Source organism: Danio rerio, chromosome 22 (genome assembly GCF_052040795.2).
Source record: "Danio rerio strain M-AB ecotype USA chromosome 22, GRCz13ab, whole genome shotgun sequence".
NCBI lineage: Eukaryota > Metazoa > Chordata > Actinopteri > Cypriniformes > Danionidae > Danio > Danio rerio.
In genome coordinates this window covers 33,835,664-33,861,290 of record NC_141042.1, presented here as the reverse complement: position 1 = coordinate 33,861,290, position 25,627 = coordinate 33,835,664, and the positions used below count along the sequence as shown (strand labels likewise).

The 25,627-nt window shown below is 34.2% G+C and overlaps 1 protein-coding gene across 1 annotated transcript; it reads right to left on the bottom strand.

The window, feature by feature from the left end:
• Positions 1-3,160: 3,160 nt before the first annotated feature.
• On the bottom strand, positions 3,161-25,357 carry sec13 (SEC13 homolog, nuclear pore and COPII coat complex component). The gene is given in 9 exon segments (NM_213335.1): positions 3,161-3,621; positions 9,697-9,843; positions 10,095-10,215; positions 14,833-14,966; positions 18,542-18,675; positions 21,806-21,957; positions 23,095-23,210; positions 23,297-23,341; positions 25,251-25,357. Coding segments are annotated over 9 exon segments (963 nt in total). The 5' UTR covers positions 25,254-25,357; the 3' UTR covers positions 3,161-3,510.
• Positions 25,358-25,627: the final 270 nt, after the last annotated feature.

Sequence of the window (25,627 nt, the reverse complement as noted above, 5' to 3'; positions counted from 1 at the left end):
CATAAAGATTTGTCATATCATCAATTTAAAGGTACAACAAATACTACAATTCAAATATATTAATTTTCATTCGGCTTATCCCTCATTTTTCATGGGTGACCACAGTGGAATGAACCACAATTTATTCAATTATATAAATGATTATTCTCATTTTTTAAAAATGTTTAAAATTGTATATATATATATATATATATATATATATATATATATATATATATATATATATATATATATATATATATATGCTATATTTACTATAACTTAAATTGTATTGTGATGCATATTACCATATGTCTTTAAAACAATGAATAAAAAACATATCTATTTAAATATATATTTCTAAAATATACTTATTTATTGTATTGCAACATATTGTTCTATATGTTTAATGCCAAGTACATTTGTAATATTAGTAAAAAGAAAAAAACTTTACATTATAATTAACATTTTTCAAAACAATATTTTTTAATTATTAAGTTTACCCGTTTAAAAAAAGCTTAATTTAAATACATAAATAAAAAATAAAAAAATTTAAGCTTCTGAAAGGTTTCATTTATTTACTGAAAAGTTTCATTTGTTGAGCACTTGTTCAATTTTCTGAAAATGAGTGACTTTGTCTCTGTAATATGAGTAAGAGACTTCTCAGAACTGCAAGCGCTAAAGCGATGTGTAACCCAGACTGTGAAAGTACGCATTTCTCAAAAACCAAAAAAAATCAACACATTATTTAAAGTGACGCTTGACTCGCGCTTGTTGGAGGCTGTCACACATATGGAGTTATCTTATCTTTTTTTCTTTCTCCTTCTCCACCTCAGATGCAAACTCCTAACTGGTGGCCGAGGCTCTGTCTTGATCTTCTCAAACCCTTGGGCAATTCTGCCAAATCTGTAAGCCACGGATAATTTAATGTGACAGTAATGGAAACAACTGCCATAGTATGTTCACGCTGGATGTTTAGATGGCACGTTTATTTGACAGATTATGCAGGTGATGCCAACCGATTCGCTCACGGTTTAGTGGTTTTATGGAGCTCCAGGTATTTCGAAATGTGTATAAAATCAACAATTATGCCTTTTTTCTGTAATAGTTTTTGCAAATTCATGGTTAATCATATGAATTTGTACAGTTTTCACAACACTAGAAGATATAAACATGTAAAACTTGCAGTCACTTCTGTTTTAACGGATTGTTTTTTTTTTTTTTTCACGTCACCTCATACTTCAGTTTCTCATAAAATCTTGACCAACCAAATGCTCTCTAGTATCTGACATGCCCCGCCCCCTTCAAGAGACCTCATTTACTTTTTTCAACTGATGCGTTCAAGCTCAATCACTCTCATTGGCAGAACTGTGAGAAGAACAAAATGTTATTGGCTGCTTTTTCAAAGAGGAGAGGAGCTATGCTATGTCCCGCCCTCTCTTCGCGCTTCAGATGAGATTTCATCAAACATTGAATAAAAAAAAAATGCACATTTCAAAAGAATTCATGATTTAATTTAATTAATCACCCTCATGTCGTTTCAAACTACTGAGACCTTTGTTCATCTTCGGAGATGAAATAAGATAGTTTGATAAATGGAAATCGAAAAGCTCTCTGACCCTCCATTGACAGCAATGGTCCTGGCTCGTTCATAGTCCAGTAAAAACATTCTCAAAACAGGCTTTCAGTGGTTCAATCAGTTAATCAAGCTACAAGAATTATTTTGTACAAACATTAAACAAATAATGACTTTATTGATCGTGTATTTATTATTGTCTCCTCAGTGTCAGTATATTGCGCACGGTCACGAGAACTCACCTCTGACGTATTAAGGAAGAGGAAGCTCTCAGATTTCATCTAAAATATCTTCATTTGTGTTCTGAAAATGAATAAAGGCTTCAGGATTTTGAAAGACGCGAGGGTGAATAATCAATAGCAGGCTATTCATTTTTGGGTGAACTAACCCTTTAAGTATGGAAGGCCATTGGGGTCTAAAGTTTTCCAAACGAAACATGGAATTTGATAGTGACAAGAGTTATTCTTAAAACTTACCTAAAGTAAATAATTCTAATAGCTGAGCAACGATTTGAGGACAACATTTAACTCAATTTTATAAAGTTGAAATTTAAGAACACAAATTTACGCAAAAGTTGTAGAAACATAAGAATTAGGTTGCATGAATTTGTCCAAATTGGCTGCCAATTTACCAAACGAGGTAAAGTTCTTGTAAATTTTTAAGAATGCGATTGAAATATAGCTTGCTATCATTTATTTTCCAAATTTTCAGCAGTTTTTGACAATGCAAGTATTTAGTTTGACTCAATTGACAGCCAATGAAACTGCTGGATTTCAGACTAATGCAAATGCACATACAAACATCAGACGTCATGTTTGCTTGTGAATATTATGAATGTGTACTGGAATGGCTGCAAATGTTACATAAGATTCCATAAAAATTGCATTCTCAAACTGAGCGATTGTGAATACTAAAACAAAAAATTCACAGCATTTCATGCTAAAACTTTTGGTCCCAATCCCCTTCCATATTATAAATAGTTTCTAATGTATGTTTAGATGGATGGATGGATACACGCATTACAATATATATATATATATATATATATATATATATATATATATATATATATATATATATATATATATATATATATATATATATAGTTGAAGTCAGAATTATTAGCCCCCTTTTTTATTTTTTAAATATGTATTCTTTAAAGCAGTTTTGAATTTTTTAAAACCTATTTTTGGGACAAAATTATTAGCCCCTTTAAGCTAATTTTTTTCGATAGTCTACAGAATAAACCATCGTTATAGAATAACTTGCCTAATTACCCTAACCTGCCTAGTTAACTAAATTAACCCAGTTAAGCCTTAAAATGTCACGTTAAGCTGTATAGAAGTGTCTTGAAAAATATCTAGTAAAATATTATTTACTGTCATCATGGCAAAGATAAAATAAATCAGTTATTAGAAATAGGTTTTTAAAACTATTATGCTTAGAAATATGCTGAATCAATCTTCCCTCCATTAACCAGAAATTAGGGGAAAAAATATACAAATATTTAATTAATAATAATTCAGGGGGGCTAATAATTCTGACTTCAACTGTACATAAAAGGCACATGCATACTTAAATCAAATAATAACAATATTAAAGTTAAGTATAGAAAATTTTATTCTTCAGGGGTTTTTAAGGACTTGAAACCCACTGTTAATATCCACTATGGCCATTATTTGGACTAGCTTTCATATTTTTTTAATTCTCCAATAGTTATTTCTCAACATACTTGCCATGTTTAGAAATAGAACAAATAATACAAATCACCGGAAACATCCAATCTGGGAAGGAACCATTGGAAATAATCTAAAAAAATCATGGCAAGGTTGAAAAACCAAACAACATTTGATATGGGCTCCAGCACCTGGGAGTGGGATGCAGGTTTCAGAAAGTCTTTGAGGGCAGAATGAAGTAACCCTGGTCTGATTAGAGGTGCGAGAGAGTGACAGGGCTCACTGCTCGCTCTGTTGGCTGTCTGTGATGGAGCTCACGGCCCCCTGGCCTTTGTTGACGTCACTAATGCAAGCCCACTGTCCGTCCACTGACTCCTTCCACAGGGTCACCTGCAGACACAAGTCAGCAATGCAAATAAAGTCATTCTGCTTTTTATAAGAAATAGGGCAAAAGGCAACTTTTCAAACCAGTGAATACATTAAATATTACGGTAACACTTTATAATAACTAAACACTATAAATCATTTATTAAGCATTAGCAAATAGTGAATTCATTATCTGTTAAGCATTAACTCTACATTCATAAACGTTAGTAAGCAGTTTATAACTGCAGCTACAAATGCTCTATTCTCGACTTAAGCACCTATATAATGTGGTAAATAATTGTATTTTCATACTCTGTTAATGATTTATTTTTCATTATTAAATTAAGTATCGAATTATTTACAAACCGTTTGTATTTAAGAGTAGTTAAGGGTTTTCAGGACCATTCAGAATGAGTTAGTAAATGATTAATAAACTATTGAAATCAACATTTATATGTCTTATTATTCAGGCATATATTAATGGTTACTATACATGTTAATAAATGCTTTATTAACTCAACTTCATGCAGTTTTGTGACCTAATCTAAAGTGAGGACTAGTCATGCTTTATAAATGCCTTATAAATGACTATTAAAGGCTCAGAATCAAATGAACGATAATCTGTGGAATCTTTCTAAAAAGTAAAATTACTGTAAAGTTTAAACATTGCTGAATAACAGGAGTGTCAAAATATGACATCCAACTGGATAAAACAACAACAATATAATAATTTAACATTATAATAAGATGTAAAGTTTAAACTCTACAGTGATTCTATTTTAAATAAGGTTGCAAAGATTTATTTTTCGTTTGAAGTCCAGTTTCCTTTGTGTATCTTTAAATGAAGAGAAATTAATAATGTAATTTTTTTTCCTGTTTAGAATTTAACCGAGCCTTTATTTGTCATTTATAAGGGATTTATAGAGCATAAATAGTCCTCACTTTAGATTAGGTCACAAAACTGCATAAAGTTGAGTTAATAAAGCATTTATTAACATGTATAGTAACCATTAATATATGCCTGAATAATAAGACATATAAATGTTGGTTTCAATAGTTTATTAATCATTTACTAACTCATTCTGAATGATCCTAAAGACCCTCAACTACTCTTAAATACAAACAGCTTGTAAATAATTCGATACTTAATTTAGTAATGAAAAATAAATCATTAACTAAGTATGAAAATACACTCAAACACATTATATAGGTGCTTATATGTCAAGAATGGAGCATTTGTAGCTGCAGTTATAAACTGCTTACTAACACTTATTAATGTAGAGTTAATGCTTAACAGATAATGAGTTCACTATTTGCTAATGCTTAATAAATGATTTATAGTGTGTAGCTATTATAAAGTGTTGCCAATATTACTAGATATCACTGGTACATTTTACTTTTACTACTGAATTCATTGTTTAGCTTTGTTAACTGTAAACACCTTTTTTACTAGCAGTGGGGGAAATAAGTATTCAACTCGTCACCATTTTTCTAAAAGTTCTAAAGGTGCTGTTGACTTCAAATTTTCCCCGGGTGTTGGTAACAATCAAAGAAATCCATATATGCAAAGAAAACCATATTAAACAGTTTACAAATTAAGTTGTTTGTATTAAAATGAAATGACACAAAGTATTGAACACATGAAGAAAGGTGGGAGTAGAATGGCAGTGAAAGCCCAGCCAGCAGCTGAAATCTTTAATATTAATATAAGCTTCTTCAGTCTAACATCTACATTAGCAGGATGATGAATATGAAACCAGGGTGGACATTTTATGTGTTTTAAAATTACATATTGGATTTGCATATTTGTAAATCATGTTTTGAATTTACGTATTGGATTTGTGTATTTTTGAATGGTGTTTTGAATTTACGAATTGGATTTGCATATTTTTGAATAGTGTTTTGAAATTATAAAATGGTTTTGTGCAGTTTTGAATGGAGTTTTGAAATTACGTATTGGATTTGTATATTTTTGAATCATGTTTTTTCCCAGAGATGGGTTGCGGCTGGAAGGGCATCCGCTGCGTAAAAACTTGCTGGATAAGTTGGTGGTTCATTGCGCTGTGGCGACCCCAGTTTAATAAAGGGACTAAGCCGACAAGAAAATGAATGAGTGAATCAATCAATCAATCATGTTTTGAATTTACATATTGGATTTGCATATTTTTGAATGGTGTTTTGAATTAACGTATTGGATTTGCATATTTTTGAATTGTGTTTTGAATTTACAAATTGGATTTGCGTTTTGAACTGGATTTTGTAAATGTGAATTGTGTTGTGGATGTATGAATTTTATTTTGTAAATGTATTATTTTTGAGACTGATCTGGCTCCATATCAGTGACTATGTTCACATCCATATTTATATTCTTGTCTGTCACGCATATAATTTCCATGCTAATGCAAAACTTTGAGCCTGTATGATTTTTAAAAGAATACTGAAACATTTGTAAAAAAAAAAAAAAAAAAAAAAGCCAGGCATGTGCCAACTGCGCTACTTGCAATTTTTATAAATGTTTGTCAAAAATAATAGCAATTGATGACTAAAAATACTTCTTTTTTTCAATGTAGGTGGTGCATAATAATTACCAAGCACCACTGCAACATCCCCCATTAGTTATTTAAAAAATAATCAAAACAAACGTGCCTGCATTAGCTCACTCAAACCATCAAGAGAGGCCTATGTTTAACCTGTGCTTGTTTTCAACCCCCTTTTGCATTATTTAGCTGTCTATTTTATGAATGCATCAGATAATGGCACGTTCGGCTGAAAGTAAATGGCTCGACCCGTCGCTTGTCGACGTGAATAATTACAAGGCATCGAAATGGAGTCTTCATTTGAATAAGCGGCGACGTCGAAGACCAGGCCGAGTGCTGGGTGATTTAACCTCCGTCATTAATTCCTGAACCTGAGAGAGCTTTAATACTCGGGCCCTGTAAAATGAGTAATGATAGCTGGTAAATCACTGCTCTGCAGGCCCGTAAGTTGCCCACATTCACCACAAATAGCATCTTCCTTCTGTAAATTCCACTGGATGACGGCCAAACGCTGTCAACATAAGTTTCACGGGGAAGAGCGAATGAATCACAATGAATTTGTCAAAGAACATTCATGGCCTGTCCTTTTACTGGTGACCGGGTGAATCATATCACAGTCTGACGCAAAACAAATAAAGATTTATCGCTGTGATTTAGGCTCGTCTTGTATTTGTCATTGGACTAGTCTGATGATCTATGTCACCAGTGGCTATTATTTAAAGGCACAATATTTAAGACTTTATCCAAAAAAACTACTAGAACAGTTATTTACTTTGCTGATTTAAGTACTTAAATACCTCCGAATGTTTCAAACGTTCAAATTGAGAGGTATAAGCACTTTTATCCACTAGAATAGATAGCACACTCTCGGTTTCCAGTTTGATTAAATAGAAAACAGGGAAACAACAAATATGATTTAATATGTTGTCTGATTTATTAGCCTGCACAGAGCAGCATTACAACAGGAGGCAAAAATGTATTTAGTATGATAAAACAGCGCTGCTTTTTACTAGCATGATAACAATTGTTGAATACTTTAGCTTATCCATGAACAACTTCTGCTAGAGTGCCATAAGTTATAATGAAGACTACAACTCCCATAATTCCACACTCAGTCATGGCAAAATCAAACTGTGCCTTTGTTGTAAATACAAGCTCTCTCTTATGATATTGTAATTGTGTGATTTAATTATGCATTTCATATGCTAAAAAGCACTCAAGGTCATGATTCGCACTTGAGTAATTGCTTTGTATTTCTTTATTTCACATTGTTCTAAGATTTAAACAAAAACGTTTCGGCTTGACGCCTTCCTTAGTGTTTGAACATTTTCTGCCTCTACCATCTTTCATATAATAAAAAGCAAAAACTGCATTCAAGAATGCTGCAAATAAGTATTTTAAATATATTGTAAAATATTATAGAAGTATTTTTACAGGGAAAATAACACTTCAATCTTTAAATGTGTAGTTCATGTGTAGTGTTTTTTTTTAATTCAAATTATTACTTACTTATTTGCACTTAAGTGTTTTTTTCCAGTGTAAAATATAAGCAAGCAAGCTATTCTATAAAGTTAGAATAGATTGTTGTATTAATAAAAGTTATGTGATTATGGATATATATATATATATATATATATATATATATATATATATATATATATATATATATATATATATATATATATATATATATATATATATATATATATATATATATATATATATATATATATATATTTTTTTTTTTTTTTTTTTTTTAATTTTTATTATTATTATTATTATTATTATTATTTTATTTTTTTTAAAGGGTGAAGAGGCCTTTGTGTGATGTTACTGCCAAAATATTGTACGGCTATCAGCCAATCAGATTTAAGAACCAGACAGAACTGTTGTATAAGTATATATATATATATATATATATATAAATATATATATATATACACACACACACACACACACACACACACACACACACACACACACACACACACATAAACACATACACACATATACACACATATACACACATATACACACATATACACACATATACACACACACCGTTACAACTGGTTCTTATTGGCTGATAGATGTGCAATAATTTGTCAGCCCTTCACCTCTGTGTATTACTCCGCCCACATACAGCAAGCAACAAGCAGGCTACAGTATTACTTGTTAGACAACAAAATGTACTTTTGAGGCTTTTTTTAGTCGAGAATATAGTTGTTTAGACTGGAACTATGCAGTTTATTTGTAAGAATAGTGCCTATTTTAAAATATTTACAATTTCTGAGAGCTCATCAGCAGCCACAGACAGTTGACGTTGTCCATCCAGAAGATGGCGCCAGAACCACATAATAAGCCCTTCCTCAGTGTGTTTTCTTAAGCGCGAATAAAAAGCTGAAAAACAGAAGCCTCGTGGTTTTTTTCGGTGGACCGGATAGAGCAGGGGTGGGCAAACTCAGTCCTGGAGGGCCGATGTCCTGCACAGTTTAGCTCCAACTCTAATAACACACACCTGCTTAGAGATTTCTAGTGATCTTGAAGACACTGATTAGCATGTTTAGGTGTGTTTGATTAGTGTTGCAGCTAAACTATGCAGGACACCGGCCCTCCTGGACCGAGTTTGCCCACCCCTGGGATAGAGTCATTAAGAAGCGGCGAATAAGAAGCTGGATTCAGCCTCGTACCTCCTTATAGCAAACACAACAGCAGTCTGGTGAGAAATCTCTGCAGACGGATGGCATTTCATGTCACATTCAGCCTTCTAATCTTAAAATGTGAGCAACATTTGCTGTTTTGTCATCACCTTAAGAGGGTCACACACCAGAAGCGTCGCTTCACATTACGCTATAGAGAATCATTCACATACTTGCTCTAAAGTGACGTTGGTGAATTAGTAACTGCTTCTGCTGTTCTGATGTCAGCTGTAGATGTGAATGAATGGCGGAAGAAAGTAGCTCCTAAAACAAAAGCGTTTTAGACTCTGTGTTTGATTTTCTTTTTTATGTACAAGATTGTGGCGTCAAACTGTTGTATAGATGCAATATTACACTCATAGCAGTGTGCTATGGCTGTGTATTACCACCAGTGCTGATATACAGCCATAGCACACTGCTACTTGTGTGATATTGCTCATATACACGCACGCACGCACGCACGCACGCAAGCGCACGCACGCGCACGCACGCGCACACACGCGCACACACGCGCACACACGCACACATATACACATATATATATATATATATATATATATATATATATATATATATATATATATATATATATATACATAAAGTTGTTTTTAATTGAATACTGTGATAAAAAGTTTTGATAAAAACATTTGTAAAAATTGACAAACCGTTGAGCAGGCATGTAAATATTTAGATTCAACACTGAAAAAATACCTTAAAATGACAAGGTGAGCAGCCTGAACATTCCACAAAGCATCAGATTTTGTACTTCAGTCATATAAATTTGGAATGACAAAAAAAACAATAAACAATGCCAAAATTTTAATCTCCTATTTCTTAAATCAAATGTCATATGAGGTTTTTACCTTGTTGTCTCCTCCAGACACAGCCAGGATGTTTCCAGTGATGGACCAGCTCACGTGCCACACCACATCATTGAATTTGTGGAGGAGTTTGGCTGTCCAGGTGTTACCAGCAGGATCATCACATGTCCAGATGAACACACGACCATCCTAAAGTGCAATACAACATTATATATTTTAAAACAGTAATCGTTTTAAATTTGTCAATTAATTCAGTAATTGTCAATTTGTTATATAACTTATGCCCCAGTACTATTTTGGTACAAACAATGTTAAAAAAAAAAAACCCAAAGCAACATTCTCAGTGATAACGTTCACAAGATTAAAACAACTGCATTTTTACTATAGATAATAAATGGAGCACACTCATAATATATGGTAAAGTATTTGGCTGTGAATACCTGTGAGCAGCTGGCGATTGTGCTGGTCGGTAGACCAATAGAAGGAGCCCATCCAACATCTCTCACCCAATCACTGTGCGCCTCCAGCTTCTGGTCCTCTTTCCACTGGCCGTCTTCTTCCCTGCAAAGAAAATAATAGAAGTCAGCACATTTTTGGACCAATACATATTAAAGACTCTGTATTTACTATTTAATTAAAAGATATTCATTTGGGGGTACAATTCCATTAAAGCCATCACTTACTCAATGGATTGCTGTTAAAAACCATTAAATGTTTCTTTAAATTGTTGTTGTTGAATGTGTTGATGAAAATTTGTACAATGTTGGAAACCAGTAGCCATTGACATCCATAGTGAAAAAAAAAAACTAAAGTTATTAATGGAATTTCAGCTTACATCAAAACATCTCTTTTATTCAATAGAGGAAAGACAAGTTTGAAATAAGTGGAGGGTGAGAGTTTTCAAAATATTTTAAATAGAGACAACATGTTTTAAATGATCCCCATTCATACAAATCTGTGAAAATGACTAAACCTTCTGTAATCGCCATGCCAGGCCAGTTAGTGGCGATATAACTATATATAGAAACACTATGCGTCTGCAAAATTACATGCCTGCAGTCCACCACTAATTATAATTCCATCCAAAAAAACTAATTAGATGCGTAAAACTGGTAAATTGTATAAAACATTTGCAAATAAAGCACTGTTTCCACCCAATGAGCCAAAGTAGGGTTGGGCGATGTCGACCAATTTGGTATTTGGCAATTTGTCTTGTTGTGCATAGAAAATCCATTTCTTGTCAAAAATATTGAAGAATTATCAACTGAAGCTATGAAAGTCTTCCCATGGGCAAATGCTGCTACTTTGCAAACAGAGCTAATTGAGCTCCAAGAAAACCTAGCACTGCAGGAATCTCTCTGTGACCCTGTCACCTTCTGGACAAAAATGGTTACTGCAGCAGGTGTTCCTCTCCTGCAGAAGATGGCCCTTCAGATTCTCACAATGTTTCCCTCAACATACTGCTGTGAATCTGCCTTTTCAACCATGAACATGGTGAAAAACTCATTCCGCAGCACACCCACCAATGAACACCTACATCAGTGCCTCCGCCTGGCCCTCACACCTTTTATGTCCAAGTTTAAACAACTGGTGGCACAAAGAAGGTGTCACCTTTCACACTAAAAGTTCTATCATGTTATTTTTTGTGTATAGTTGGCAAGTTTTGGGAATTGCCTTTTTTGTTGGAGTTCTCTATTTGGAATTTGAGCGTTACTTCTCCAGGCCACGGAATTTTCACGGAATGAAAATTTGGAAAGAGGACTTTGCAAATTTATATTTGAGTACCCCTGCTCTACATGTCTTAATTCCATTAGTGTTCACGACGATTATGACTAAGCATATCTAAGCATATGATATGATAAGCATATCTAAAGGACCGTGCACACAAGACGTTTTTTGCTCGCGTTTTCTGTCAACGTTTTACGCCTCGTAACTTAATGTAACGGCTGCCGTATATTGGTGGAATTGTTGCGTACCGTTCTCTCTCTCTTTTTCTCTCTCCCTCTCTTTCTCTCTCCCCATCTCTACCTGTCATATCCTTTAGGTCCGCCTTCGCGGAAACCGATTGGTCAGGAGACCAGTCACTCATCATTGGGTGACGTGGCGCTGTCACATATAAGGACGCCAGGGAGAGCGGATGACAGCGCGCTTTTTATTTGATCCCGTTTTTGAGTATTTTTGCAGACATGATTTTATTATTCGTTAATTTTGCTTAACTTTCGTTTGGATAAAATTATTTAGTGTCTTTTCTGCCCATTTTTGAACGACTTTGTGATTTCTGTACATTTATATTCGATTGTTTGTTTGTTACTTTGGCACAACTCTTACCTGCCAAACCCAAAACAGATCATTGAGAGTTGACTTTGTCCTCAGAGTAAGGAGGACAGGGAAGATGTCGTACGACTTCCATCTTACATACACGTAGTCAATCCATTGTTTAAAACACCAGGTAAGAAAGTGAATGCCACTTATGTATTTGTTTGGTTTTTAGTTCAGAATAGGTAAGATTACGGCGCTCGGCGCTGAAGATTTTTCTTTTCTTTTTCTTTTTATGTTTCTAGTGAGGTAAGGGGTTTGCTTACGAGTTAGAATTGTTTTGTTATATTTATTTCTTTGATTTGGCTTCACTAGCGTCCCCTTACTCTTGAGTTGACCTTATTTTGTTTGATTCTTTGTTTAATTTGTTACTTTATTATTGTAAATATTTTTCTTATTGTATATGTATTTGGGCATTATTCTGATTTCACTTTTTTGTACATTAAATCACTTTTGTTGGCAGTTTTGTAGTTTGTGTCTTTTACTTTCACCCATCATCTTGTAAAGGTACCACACCTTTTAAATGTTATTACTTTTACCCTAGACTAACATCAAAGAGGTTGTAACACTTAATAAAGGGCTTCAATGTGATTGTGCATACCAACGCACAAAACGACAGGCGCAAAAGCGTCATTTAAAAAAAAAAAACGCCTCATGCTCGTTTTTTTGTTTTGACACGCGACGTCAAAACCTTCTCCACCAATCAGATCGGCACTTTTGCTCACGTGCACGGAGCTGATGAAATTACCGTAAACAGCACTTGGAGGCGCTCAAGCGCAAAACTGTCAATCCGAGCGCACATTGAAGAAGATGCCCAGAGGCGATATGAACGTGGAGCTGCTTATTGCACTGGTAAACAATATTTATTTCTTCATCGCTAGAGCTGGAGCTGCTGCTTGAACCATCCATGCTTGTTCAAGTCACCAGTAACTTTATAAACAAACGTGTGAACTTCCTCTCCTCCTCTTCTTCTGTGTTATAAGCGGGTGTCAGAAGCTTAATGTTGTGCAGCGCCATCTAACGTCAAAAGAGTGATTTAGCATACTCTTCTGCTTGACGCCAGTGAAAAGCACTTGGGTTTGAACACTGAAAAACATCTCGTAAAATGCTGCAGATAAACGCAAACGAAAAACGTCCCGGTGTGTAGGAGCCTTATGGTGCTATTCCATCTCATGGAAATGAAGTGTGGCTGCAGTTGTAGCCTCTGTTGGACGCATCTCTAATCTTCAGTGCTAAATTCAACCTTACGCTCCATAACATCACAACTAGGGATAGGTATCGTCAAGGCTTTAACGGTATTACTGCATTATGGGTTCGGTACTTTAACGGTTCTCTTATCTGTACTTTTGTAGTTTTTATTTATATATATTTATTATATTTTTTATTTATAAAAATTATTATATTTATAAAACTAATTGAACAGAATTAACAACACTTTTTTATTATTACGTTTTTCGTGTAAAATAAAGCAAAACCTATAATTGTAAAACTAATAAATAAAAAAAATTCTGTAAAAAAATTTACAATGATTTAAAGGAAAATTACTGTTTTTTTAACCTTTTTTTTCTGAAGAAAAATCAACATGTTTGCCTTTTCTGGCAGAAGTCAGAATCTTTCTTGCTTTCTTGTGCTCCCTGCAGTTGAAAAATACCCTCTTTGTTTATGAATGTTTATAATTTTTCTTTAACACATTGGCATAAATGAGTCACCTGTGTTTTGGGAGATGACAAGGTAAAAATAAGCACTTTTTAAAATAATTTATTGATAAGAAAAGATCATTATGCTATATTTGTAAATACAGCTGATGTAAACGCAGTTTTAATGTTTAAGATTTATTTAAAAAAAACTTTTCATTGTAACCGAATGTATCCGTTTATTAAAGTATTAATAATAAACTAATTTAGAGAGACCTTATGTGATTGACTGCTAGCAGCATAATGATGTGGATGATGTACCTTTAGCTAGGCAGTCGAAAACATTTTATTTGTCTTTCAGATTGCTTGCGTTTCTGCTTTTACAAGAAAACAACTTGTTGCATTTGTTGCAATGGGCATTGTCGTTATCCACTTGGGAAATACAACCCGTTTGGTTCTCTCCGCCCCTCCGCAAGCTTACGAGCTGAGTGCGCCCACTTGCAAGTCTGTGTTGTGAGCTAAGTTTGCGCACTTAGCGCGAGCCTGCACAGAGCGTGCAAGCACAGCCGAGAACTACGAAGGCTTTTATACTTGTGCTCGCCGTTGTACTATTGGGCAAAAACACAAGCATTTCTGATGTGAGATTGCCAGACGAATAATGCAAATTAGAAACGGTTGGTCAGTTAAGTTATTCTACTATAAGTAATGTTTTTTTCAGCAATATTTCTCCAGTACCGATAGCAGAACCGTTAACGTCAGAGCTTATCGATACTTCAGTCTTTTAGAATTTAGCACCGATACCAATAAAGTACAGTTTCAGGACCCATCCCTGATTACAACTCACAAGACTTTTTACCTCGACGAGTAATCTCATCACAATTTAATCTTGCGAGATTTCGTCAAACGAGAACTTGTCACACCCTTACTGAATACACATAATACACATGACATCAACGTTTCATGAAATCACAGTAGTTAACGAAAAGAAAAATGATATTATTTTAAAAATGTGCAAAAAAAGTTCACATTTTTATGCTCCCAAAAGTGCTATTGTCTTGCAAATGAAATGCAGCACCTCATAAAAAGTTTTCTGTTCCAGTGTTGTGCAAAACTTTTCTGAAAACACAGTATTTATTATATATATATATACAGTGTGGGTCTATTGCTGTAATAAAGGCTGACAGCAGGTGTTCATCGCTGTAGACTGTGAAATAAGGGCTGCACTCACTTCCACAGCTTGACCAGATTGTCACAGCCTCCAGACACAAATCTCTTGATGTAGTTGGGCTTCTGTCCTGTTGGCTGCTCAATAAGACTCCCTGGGACAACAGCTGGGGCCCAACTCACTGCATTACAGCCGATCTGCCACAAAGAAGAGGGAAACCATGTTAAAAGCTCAAACCGCAGCATGAGGTATCACAAACTGAGCCAGTCCTGGAAGACATCTTTAACACTCTATACTGTAAAGTACTAAATAATACTGTCCAATTGAGATATATCCAGCTGCACGAACTTATATATATCCATGCTTTTTGAACATCGTCATCGATATATTTTGATATATATGGTTAATAAATATTGTACACAATAAACAATAGTGTTTATTTTATTTCACAAATATTGGGATCGCGACGGGCGAATGGGGAGCATTGCTTCCGATTGCCATTGAACAGTTTTTATCAGTCATTATAGCTGATCAGTCACTATTATCTGACAATAATATGGCAGATATGTGTTTGCTGGCCTTGCGGAACGATCTAAATTGGACAGGTTTAATTTATTTAATGGATTCATTAATAATGAAGGAAAGAATAGCAAGTTAATATAGGCAATAATACATTATATGTAATAAAAATCTCTTTACATGTAACAAATGTATAACACTATATTAATATTTTACACAAGCAATTCTATAGTGTTTATTTGCTTAACTTTCCTATAACCTTTAAGTAATGATTTCCCACGTTTAATACTTTAGTAATTTATAGTAAGCAATAAATTGTTTTTAAATCAAAATTTAGCAATAGGAACAAATTAACTATTAATAATTAATAAAAAATTATAAGTGTATATAAGTGTATATATATATATATATATATATATATATATATATATATACACACACACACATACATATATAGATAGATAGTTTAAATGATTAACTATATGCTAATTTATTTTAATGTGACACATTATTGTTTGTTTTTTATACTTTACAACAAAGTGATTTTAACCAAGTATGATAACATTAAGATCCTGAATTAGTTAAACCTACAATTAGACAGTCTGTTATGTTTTCTTTGTTTATGTGAACACATGAATAAAGTCATAAGTGTCTTTAACGGATTATTTTTATTTACATAATTTGGGTTCAGAAATTGCAGAGATGTTAAAATGATCGTTACAATATAATAATAATAATAATAATGACTTAAACCATACTTGTGAAATTTAATAGGTGGCGATAATGCTAAAGAGTTAGTTAGTTACCACATATGGTTTGCCTAAATCGTGTGTCCTAGATTGTGTGTGCCTAAACCGTGTGTGGTTCTGCAGGTATGCAGCAGGATATTATTGGTCCAATCAGCATTTAGAAACTAATATATTTAATTCATGATTCATTAAAGAATCTTCATAGATGATCATGTTCCTTGAAATGTGTTAAATATCTTATATTCAGGGTTCATAGACATTTTCACCACTAATATTCCAGGACTTTTCCAAAATTTTCAGGCAAATATTTGACCTAATGTTTCATGTAATGTCTACGTACATGTGGTAAATAAGAAAAAAAAAAAGAATGTTTAAATTAATTATAGCATATCAAAAAAATATGTAGCAATCTATGTAGTTTATGTTTATTTTATACCTGTAAAATATTTTTTTGAAAATATCTTGGTTGAAATTGTTTTAGGAGATCTTGTTTTGAGTCTTCAGAAGACTTATTGAATTAGCATAAATTAGCTTTTGGAAAATATCAGGCTTTGCTAAAAGGCTGATTATTTTACCAACGATTAGAGTCAAAAGTGGTTGCCTTTCACAGATTTCAAAGAAAAATCTTAATATTAAAAAAGAAACAAAAGCTGGACCACAATAGATCAATGTTAAATCAAATGCTTAAATAATGTAGCCTAGTTTACAGCAAGCATCCTGTTTTTAGTTAGATTGTGCCATGTCATATACAGTAAGCCCGTCTGCTATTTTTAAATAAGATTTATTATTTGAGCAATCACCAGAACTAAAAAAAAAACTGTTTTATGGTATCGGTGCATCCCTAATAGATAGAAAGATAGATATATAGATAGATAGACCAATGGTGCTCTATTGGATTGAAATCTGGTGACTGTGCCATTTGAGCACAGTGAACTCATTGTCATGTTCAAAAGACCAGTCTGAGATGATTTGCGCTTTATGACATGGCGCGTTATCCTGCTGGAAGTAGCCATCAGAAGATGGGTACACTGTGGTCATAAAGGGATGGACATCGTCAGCAACAATACTCAAGTAAGCTGTGGCATTGCTTGAATTGGTACTAAAGGGCCCAAAGTGTGCCAAGAAAATATCCTCCACACCATTACACCACCACCACCACCACCACCATCCTGAACCGTTGATATAAGGCAGGATGGATCTATGCTTTCCTGTTGTTGATACCAAATTCTATGTATGTCGCAGAAGAAATTAAGAATTGTCAGACCAGGCAACCTGCTGCAACTACTGCTGTAGCCCATCCGCCTCAAGTGCAAGACATTGTGCACTCAGTGATTCTCTTCTGCATGCCTCGGTTGTAAAGAGTGCTTATTTGAGTTACAGTTGCATTTCTATCAGCTTGAACCAGTCTGGCCATTCTCCTCTGACCTCTGGAATCAACAAGGCATTTGCACCCACAGAACTGCCGCTCACTGGATATTTACTTTTTTTCGGACCATTCTCTGTAAACCCTAGAGATGATTGTGCATGAAAATTCCAGTAGATCAGCAGTTTCTGAAATACTCAGACCAGCCAGTTTGGCACCAACAACCATGCCACATTCAAAATAACTTAAATCACCTTTCTTTGCCAATATGATGCTCGGTTTGAACTGCAGCAGATAATATAGACCGTTAATTAAACATCTTTTTAAATAATCAAACAGTATTTCTAATGCTGTGTTCACACCAAACGGAGAACTCGCGGATAAATCGCGATATTCGCGCGTAAATAGCCTCGTGAACATTTGAGGTTACTCGCTCAAATTGCGTGTCAAAACCTGCTTCATTCGCGCGTCAAATTCACTTCAGAACAGACGCGGATGATGGGCAGGGCTTCTGTCTGCCCCGTGACTCTAGCATCAAAGCTAAAGGGCTAACATGGATTTTATGAAGAAAATAACAGTGTTTATGTGCTTTATGAAGGATGATAAACATCGTCAATACATTTAGGGCCGTGTCTGAGTCCACTACATCCTTTTAGAGGTGCATCCAGCTCTTTAAGCTCATAGACTCCTCCAGAAACTGAACCTGGCTGATGGAGGTCTTCAGCGGTGCTTCTGACTGAGCCCAGCCCAGTTTGATGAACTTGTCGGTGTCTGCTGGGTGATTTCCCCTGGGACACCGACAACAGGCGATACGTCACAAATACGCCCCCACAAGAGCAAGCTCCTGATTGGTTAACGCGGTGCGAATTTCGCTGAAGTTCAGATTTTCGAACTCGAGTGATTCGCGCGTCAAACGCGCAAAACGCTCAATTCGCGACATGCCATTACATTCGCACAATTCTCGTCATTCGCGCGCGCCATTCGCGCGTATCGCGCCGCAGGATGTCTATTCGCGTGTTTGCATTGACTTAACATGTAAATCACTCGCACTTGACGCGCGTTCCGTGTCTGGTGTGAAAGCAGCATTAGAGCCCTGGACATGTAAATATTAGGATGTTGTAAACTCAAAGGCAAAACTTACAGTGTGTGCATTGTTGATCTTCTTAATATCCCAGTGTCCGTCTCCAGAACAGGTTAACACTGAGATGGCCCCGTCTGAGCTACCGCAGGCCAGAATCAGGCCAAAGTCGTATGGGCCCCAGCAAACCGAATTGACTGTGGAAGACCAAAGGGTTTGATTAAGCCAACAGCATGATGAATGTCTGTCTCAGTCGGTATGTGCCTTTCCATTTCTTTTTAAAATTACACAAACTGTGAATTGAAGAAAAATGACTAATGGAAAGCATCAATTTAGCAAAAATGCCCATATAGTGCAACAAACGTTTATGTTCACAATCATGAGAGTTTTTAGGCTAGTCAACAAAGTAATATTTCACAGAAGTGCAATGGATTTTTTTTCTTTTACAGGTTACATGATTTTTCTTAAAACATAACACTCAGCATTTATTTGTAGTAACTGGCTTTCTTAGCACTGATGTACAAAACAAGAGGCTTTAAAACTCAAAAGGGATGATCCCTTTATCCAAAAATCTTGAATCCTCTGTAAAATCTCCCCTTAAAACAATGCATTTACTGCTCATTAATGCTTGTCTGACATGCACGTCTGCTTCTAATAGCTGAACTCTCTCCCAGCTCTGCTCCTCGCTCCCTCCCCACGCAACTCCTCCCCTCGCACCTCTAGACACTAACACACGCACGCACACACGCACACACACACACGCACGCACGCACGCACGCACACACACGCACACACACGCACGCACACACAGGTCACTTTATGAAGACACACCATACTACCTCCCTATATGACAGTCACTTTATCACAATTATCATGTTTACAAGGCTTTTTGCACTACACTGTTCTTTATCTGCACATCTCTGGTTTACTTTGCATTCATTTGCTATATGCCCTTAATGTCATTGTATTGTTTACAATTTTATTACCTATGTATATATTTTTAGACCACATTTTATGTACAATGTATATACTGTAAATTTTCTTTTTCTTAAAACTCTACTATTTTTTATATATTTTTTTTATATTAATGTTAATGTTAAGGTTTGAGAGTAACGCAATTTCGATTCTCTATATGTCTTGTACATGTGGCTGAATTGACAATAAAGCTGACTTTGAACTTTGAACTTTAATAAAAATAATGGCTAGTGTGTAGGTTGCAGATTAGCCAACTATTAAAAAAAATTAACTATTATATACAGAGGAAGCAATACAATATGCTAGATTTCTTGCTAGTGGCTATTTTGAAATAAAGGGGTTGGAAAAGACTTTAATCTTGTAATAAAGTTGCCAAGATGTCAACACTGGTTGTTTGCAGCTTTAGTAAACCTGCCCATTTCTGTTGGCGTAATTTTGTAGATTGACATATTGCTAGAGCAGTGTTTCTCAACCACATTCCTGGAGGACCACCAACACGGCATGTTTTGGATGTTCCACCCATTACAGGTCTTTCAGTCTCTGCTGATGATCTGAATTCGGTTAAGGAGACATGAAAAATCTGCAGAGCTGGTGGTCCTCTAGGAAGGTTGAGAAACACTTTGCTAGAGGAGCAGTTATAGTCGCATAACACCAAGTTCATGTTAAAATGCTATCATTTTGCAACAGATGTTTAAATATTAAGGGTGAGGGAAAATATCAATAGAGTGATATACTTCGACAATACCATATTAATACATGGATGTCCATATATCAATGCATGACCAATATTTGAGTATACCACTTGGTTGATTATTAAAATGTAACTCTTTACAGTCTACTAGATGGTGGTGTTGAATTTTTTTGAACCTGTTTTTTTTTTTTTTCAGGTGAGCTGGGTCATCTTTAGCACACAGTAAAATAGTACAATAAATAAAGTGGCATTGCAAAAAGGTGCATACACTATTTATGAGTTTGTCCACCTAACAATCCCATTTTGCACTGCATGAACAAAACTTATTTTCCTTTGAGGACATAATTTAAAGTTGAAAACAGGTAATAAATAGCAATATAATCGCACAATAGCACTATAATACTGTATCTAGGGCTGCTCGATTTTGGGAAAAATCAAAATCACGATTATTTTGGTCATAATTGTAATCACGATTATTCAAAACGATTACTGTTAAAGTCAAAACAATTGGCGCTCCTGGTAATTTTTTTTTTAAATAAATATTTTCCAAATGATGTTTAACTGGAATTTAACAGTATTTCCTCTAATACTTTTTTTCTCCTGGTGAAAGGCTTTTTTATTTTAGCTAGAATAAAAGCAGGTTTAAATATTTTGAAACCCATTTTAAAGTCTATAGTATTAGCCCCCTTAAGCTATATATTTTTTTAATTTTCTGCAGAAGAAACTACTGTTATACAATAACTTGCCTAATTACACTAATTAAGCCTTTAAATCGCACTTTGAATCTGAATGCTTGTATTTTGAAAAATATCTAGTCAAATATTATGTGCTGTCATCATGACAAAGATAAAATAAATCAGTTCAGAAATCTTCTTTCCATTAAACAGAAAATGGGAGAAGAGAGTTGCTAATATTCAGGAGGGCTAGTATTTCTCACTTCAACTGCATATACAGTTATTTTCCCACCTGCAAACGAAAGAGAAATAAATACAATAGATTAAAAATATGAAGCAAACTGTGCTTTATGCATCTTCAATGTCAGAAAAACACTTTAGCTGCAGCAGTCCTTGAGTCAAGAGCAGAGAGGCATGTTCTCCATTTATTGTTTGATTAATAATCATAAAAACAGGTGGCAGAAGGATTATCGCGCGCTGTCTCTTAAAATGGTTTCTCTTTCGCGTGTCTTTTGATTTTCAACTCATTTGTTTATTACACAAATGAGGGTTAATATGAATGATCACTAAACACCACGTTTTAACACCTATTGGACCATTAAAGCGCTCACGTTAAGATGACTTTAGATGTGGTGCCCTGCTCGTCTCAGTGTGCGAGTGAGACAGAATGCTGACCGCGTGCTTCTATTGTGACTGTGTGTGCGCGCCACACACACGCACAGAATCATGCGGTCCTTCGTGCTTTTAAGAGCAAGACGCGTACAACTAGAAAGGGGGCAGTAAATGATGCAATAATCGTTTATCTCAATTAATGTTTTTTCATAACCGTTAGAAGCCAAAATTGAAATCGAAATCGAATTTTCGATTAATTGCACAGCCCTAACTGTATCGTGACAATATTGTGGAACTGGTGATTCCCACCCCTTAGAAAACATTGCGAAAATGTGAAATGGAAACGTGTGATTTGAGAATGGGAAGGGAGGTTACCCGAGGAGTCGTGGCCTGTGTATTCATACATCTTGTCCCAGGTGCTGTTCTCCTCTTTCCAGATGATCACCTTCCTGTCGTAGGAGCAGGACGCCAGGATGTTGCCGTACATGGGATGAGCCCAGGCCACCTGCCACACCGGACCCTCATGACTGAACAAAGACATTCAGAGGTATAATGTATGATAATGAAATTCTGTATCAGTCATAAGTCCGCGGATTTTTAGTCCATAATTGCGACTATTTATTTAATTGTTTTCATGTGTGTACATGTATATTTATTCCGTTTTTAAATTCATTCACTTTCTTGTCGGCTTAGTCCCTTTATTAATTATTAAATATTAATTATTTATTAATTTTTTATTAAATATTAATTAATTATTGTTATTATTATTATTAATAATTAATTATTTAATAAATTTTATTGACAGATAGAAGAGAATGTTTATATGATTTATTTACAAAACAATTTGTAAAGTAATATTTTTTTAACCGCCAACTTATCCAGCAAGTTTTTACGCAGTGGATGCCCTTCCAGCTGCAACCCATCTCTGGGAAACATCTACACACACATTAACACACACACTCATACACTACAGACAATTTAGCCTACCCAATTCACCTGTACTGCATGTCTTTGGACTGTGGGGGAAACCGGAGCACCCGGAGGAAACCTGCGCAAAGGCAGGGAGAACATGCAAACTCCACGAAGAAACGCCAACTGAGCCAAGGTTCGAACCAGCGACCTTTTTGCTGTGAGGCGACAGCACTACCTACTGCGCCACTGCCTCGTCTCCGTTTTTAAATTACTTTCAGTAATTTTATTGACTGATACGAGAATGTTCATATGATTTATTTACAAAACAATTTGTAATATTTTCCGTCTTTTAGTAGATATACCATATGTGAGACTTACTTTGTTTGCCAAATAAATTGATCTAAATTGCATTGTAAACATTAAATAAAAGTTTAAAAGGTCTTTTTTATGTCATGTATTAAGTTTTCAGTTACGACATTCCTAAAATCATTTCACATAAATCTGCAGATTTTTTTACAAAATTCTGCGCAGAAATAGCAAAAATGTCAGCAGATTCTGTCTGGCCCTAGTCATAAGTCACCATTAATAATTAGGAAAACATTGCATGGATTTGACCATTCTGTTATCCAAGAACATAAATTTAAATGTTTACAAGTTTTAGTAAATGATGATGGCATTATCTCAAAGACAAAACATATGGCATTATTTGAATGATATTTAAAGCATCTTAATCATTTTTAGATATCACTCACCCTCTTAAATCGGCCACAAGGATCTGTCCTCCGTTCTTGACGTCGAAGATCTTGACAGAGCGATCCGAGGAGCAGGTGGCCAGTCTGGTGCCATAATAATCCATCTGAGCATCATGCTGAAAACACAACAAGAACAACAGCATAAACGCAGAAGACTTACAGTACAGGTAAAGACAGTGGCAGGATGACTGCAGATACTCACGATCATGTCCTCGTGTGAGGTGTCCACTGTGTTAATGACCGAAACCTGAAACACACAACAACACACATGCTGAAGAGACTTGAAAACGTAACAATGGCCTTCAACTTTAATGTGCATGAACTTAAAGTAAAAGTGAAGTTTTTTTTAATATATTCATGCATTTTATTTAAATACCAGTATTAAAAATGACTTATAAAGTACCAAAATGTAGTGTAAAGTGAGGAATGTGCATTATTTTTGATTGATATTATTTTATACATACATACTGTACATGCATAGATATAAATTTGTTTCAGCACTAAATATAAGTGTGTGATTAAACAAATATATAGATTTATTTACTCATTAATTCACCCAACACGGCTTTGTGTAATTTATCATTTTATAATTGAATAGTTGTTTATTTAATAATTAAGCAGATACATTTGTCAAAGCAACTGACAGCACTAAATATAAATATAATACTTACAAGCCTTTGTTATTCTTTTTAATTTTATTGGCTTACTTATGTATGCAATTACAAGATATTTTTTACTTAATTTTATTTAGTAACAATTTGTCATGCAATTAACTGGACTAATGATTGTTTTATTTTATTTGACAATTTTAACAAAATATACAAACATTATTATATATTATTATATTTGGAATTATAATCTAATGACAGCCCTAAATTCAACCAGTAAAGTAAAAATAAATGCAATTATCATTTTCTTTTTTTATTATATTGTTAGTTATTATAATCTTGTAATTATTATTATCTTTATCATGGCTCTATAACTGTCTCTCTCCACTACACCTATGGCTAGTGTGTGGTGATCGCACGGGCGCCGTTGTCCTGTGGCTGCCGTCGCATCATCATCATAAGACCCCCTTCATGACTATGAAGCGCTTTGGGTGTATGGCCATACACATTAAATGTGCTACATAAATACTCACATTACATATAATTAACATGTAATACAATGAAATACTTTAATCCATTTGTAGCACTAAAAAAGAAGTTTCATTTACATTTTTTTATTTAATCATCAGCAGTGATGTATGCAATTACTAGTTTATTTATTTCTTTAATAATAAGTTAATAATTACTTAATTAATTAATAATAATTATCTTTATATGTCGTTTATTATGTTACACAATTCACTAGACTAAATACTTAAATCGATTGACATCACTAAATATAATAAACCATTTTATCTATTTCTCTATTTTTAAAGTTCTGTGTAGTTTCATTCATTATTTCATTATATATATATATATATATATATATATATATATATATATATATATATATATATATATATATATATATATGTATATATATATATATATATATATATTTATTTATTTATTTTTTTTTTTAAAGATTATAAGATTATAAAAATCCTAATATTTTAAAACAACTAATCCTTTATTTAAACTGCCAATAATAATTTATTTCACATTTATATCCAAGGTCTTCTCAAATTACAGTATGTTATCAATTAATTCTTTCAATAAATATCTAAGCAGTTATTTAACAGTTTTGCCATTTTAACTATCATGTATTTCACATTTTATAATATATTTTATACAATACAGGTAATTAAAAAGTGTAGGTATAGATTATACGTTCCGTTAATATTTATTACAGATCTTGCTTGTTAGTTTAGTTAGGAGATTTTAGTTGTTGTTTTTGTTTTTAAGATGAACGCATTCAATTAAGATTAATTCAATTCATTATTAGGGTAATTTGATGAAGATAATCTAATCATATATAAAACTTCTGCTTTTATTCTCAAAAGAAAAAAAATAGAAATAAAACAAGATTACCGAATAAATTATCACGACTTTACAGTACCAGGATCATTACTCTATTCTATTTAACGTTACTTTATCAGCTCGTGAACTACCGGGTTTCATACATATATCTGACAATAAATACACCACATACCATAATGTAACACTCACCATGTTTGCTTATATCCCTCAACAACCTCCTTTAACGATAAACCGGTAAGAATGTACCCTTTTTACTCCTCAGTGCTTAAGAAAATAATATACTGATAATGTTTCCGACGTGGCAAACCTGACCGCTCAGAGCGGACTGTGTTCCTGCAGCTAAACCCTCCGTGTGGAACAAAAAAAAGATTCCGCCCAGTTTTTCCGTCCGCGCTCTGCAGTTCACATTGATTCCAGCAGATGACGGCAGAGTGAGTTAAATTAATGTCGCTCATCTCTATTTATAACGGCTCGAAAGTGTCATATGTCCCAGTCTCTCCAGTGTCCAGTAAGGCGCAATGGTCTTCATTAAACTCAGCTAAACTTTCGGCAGTATTTATTTTGCA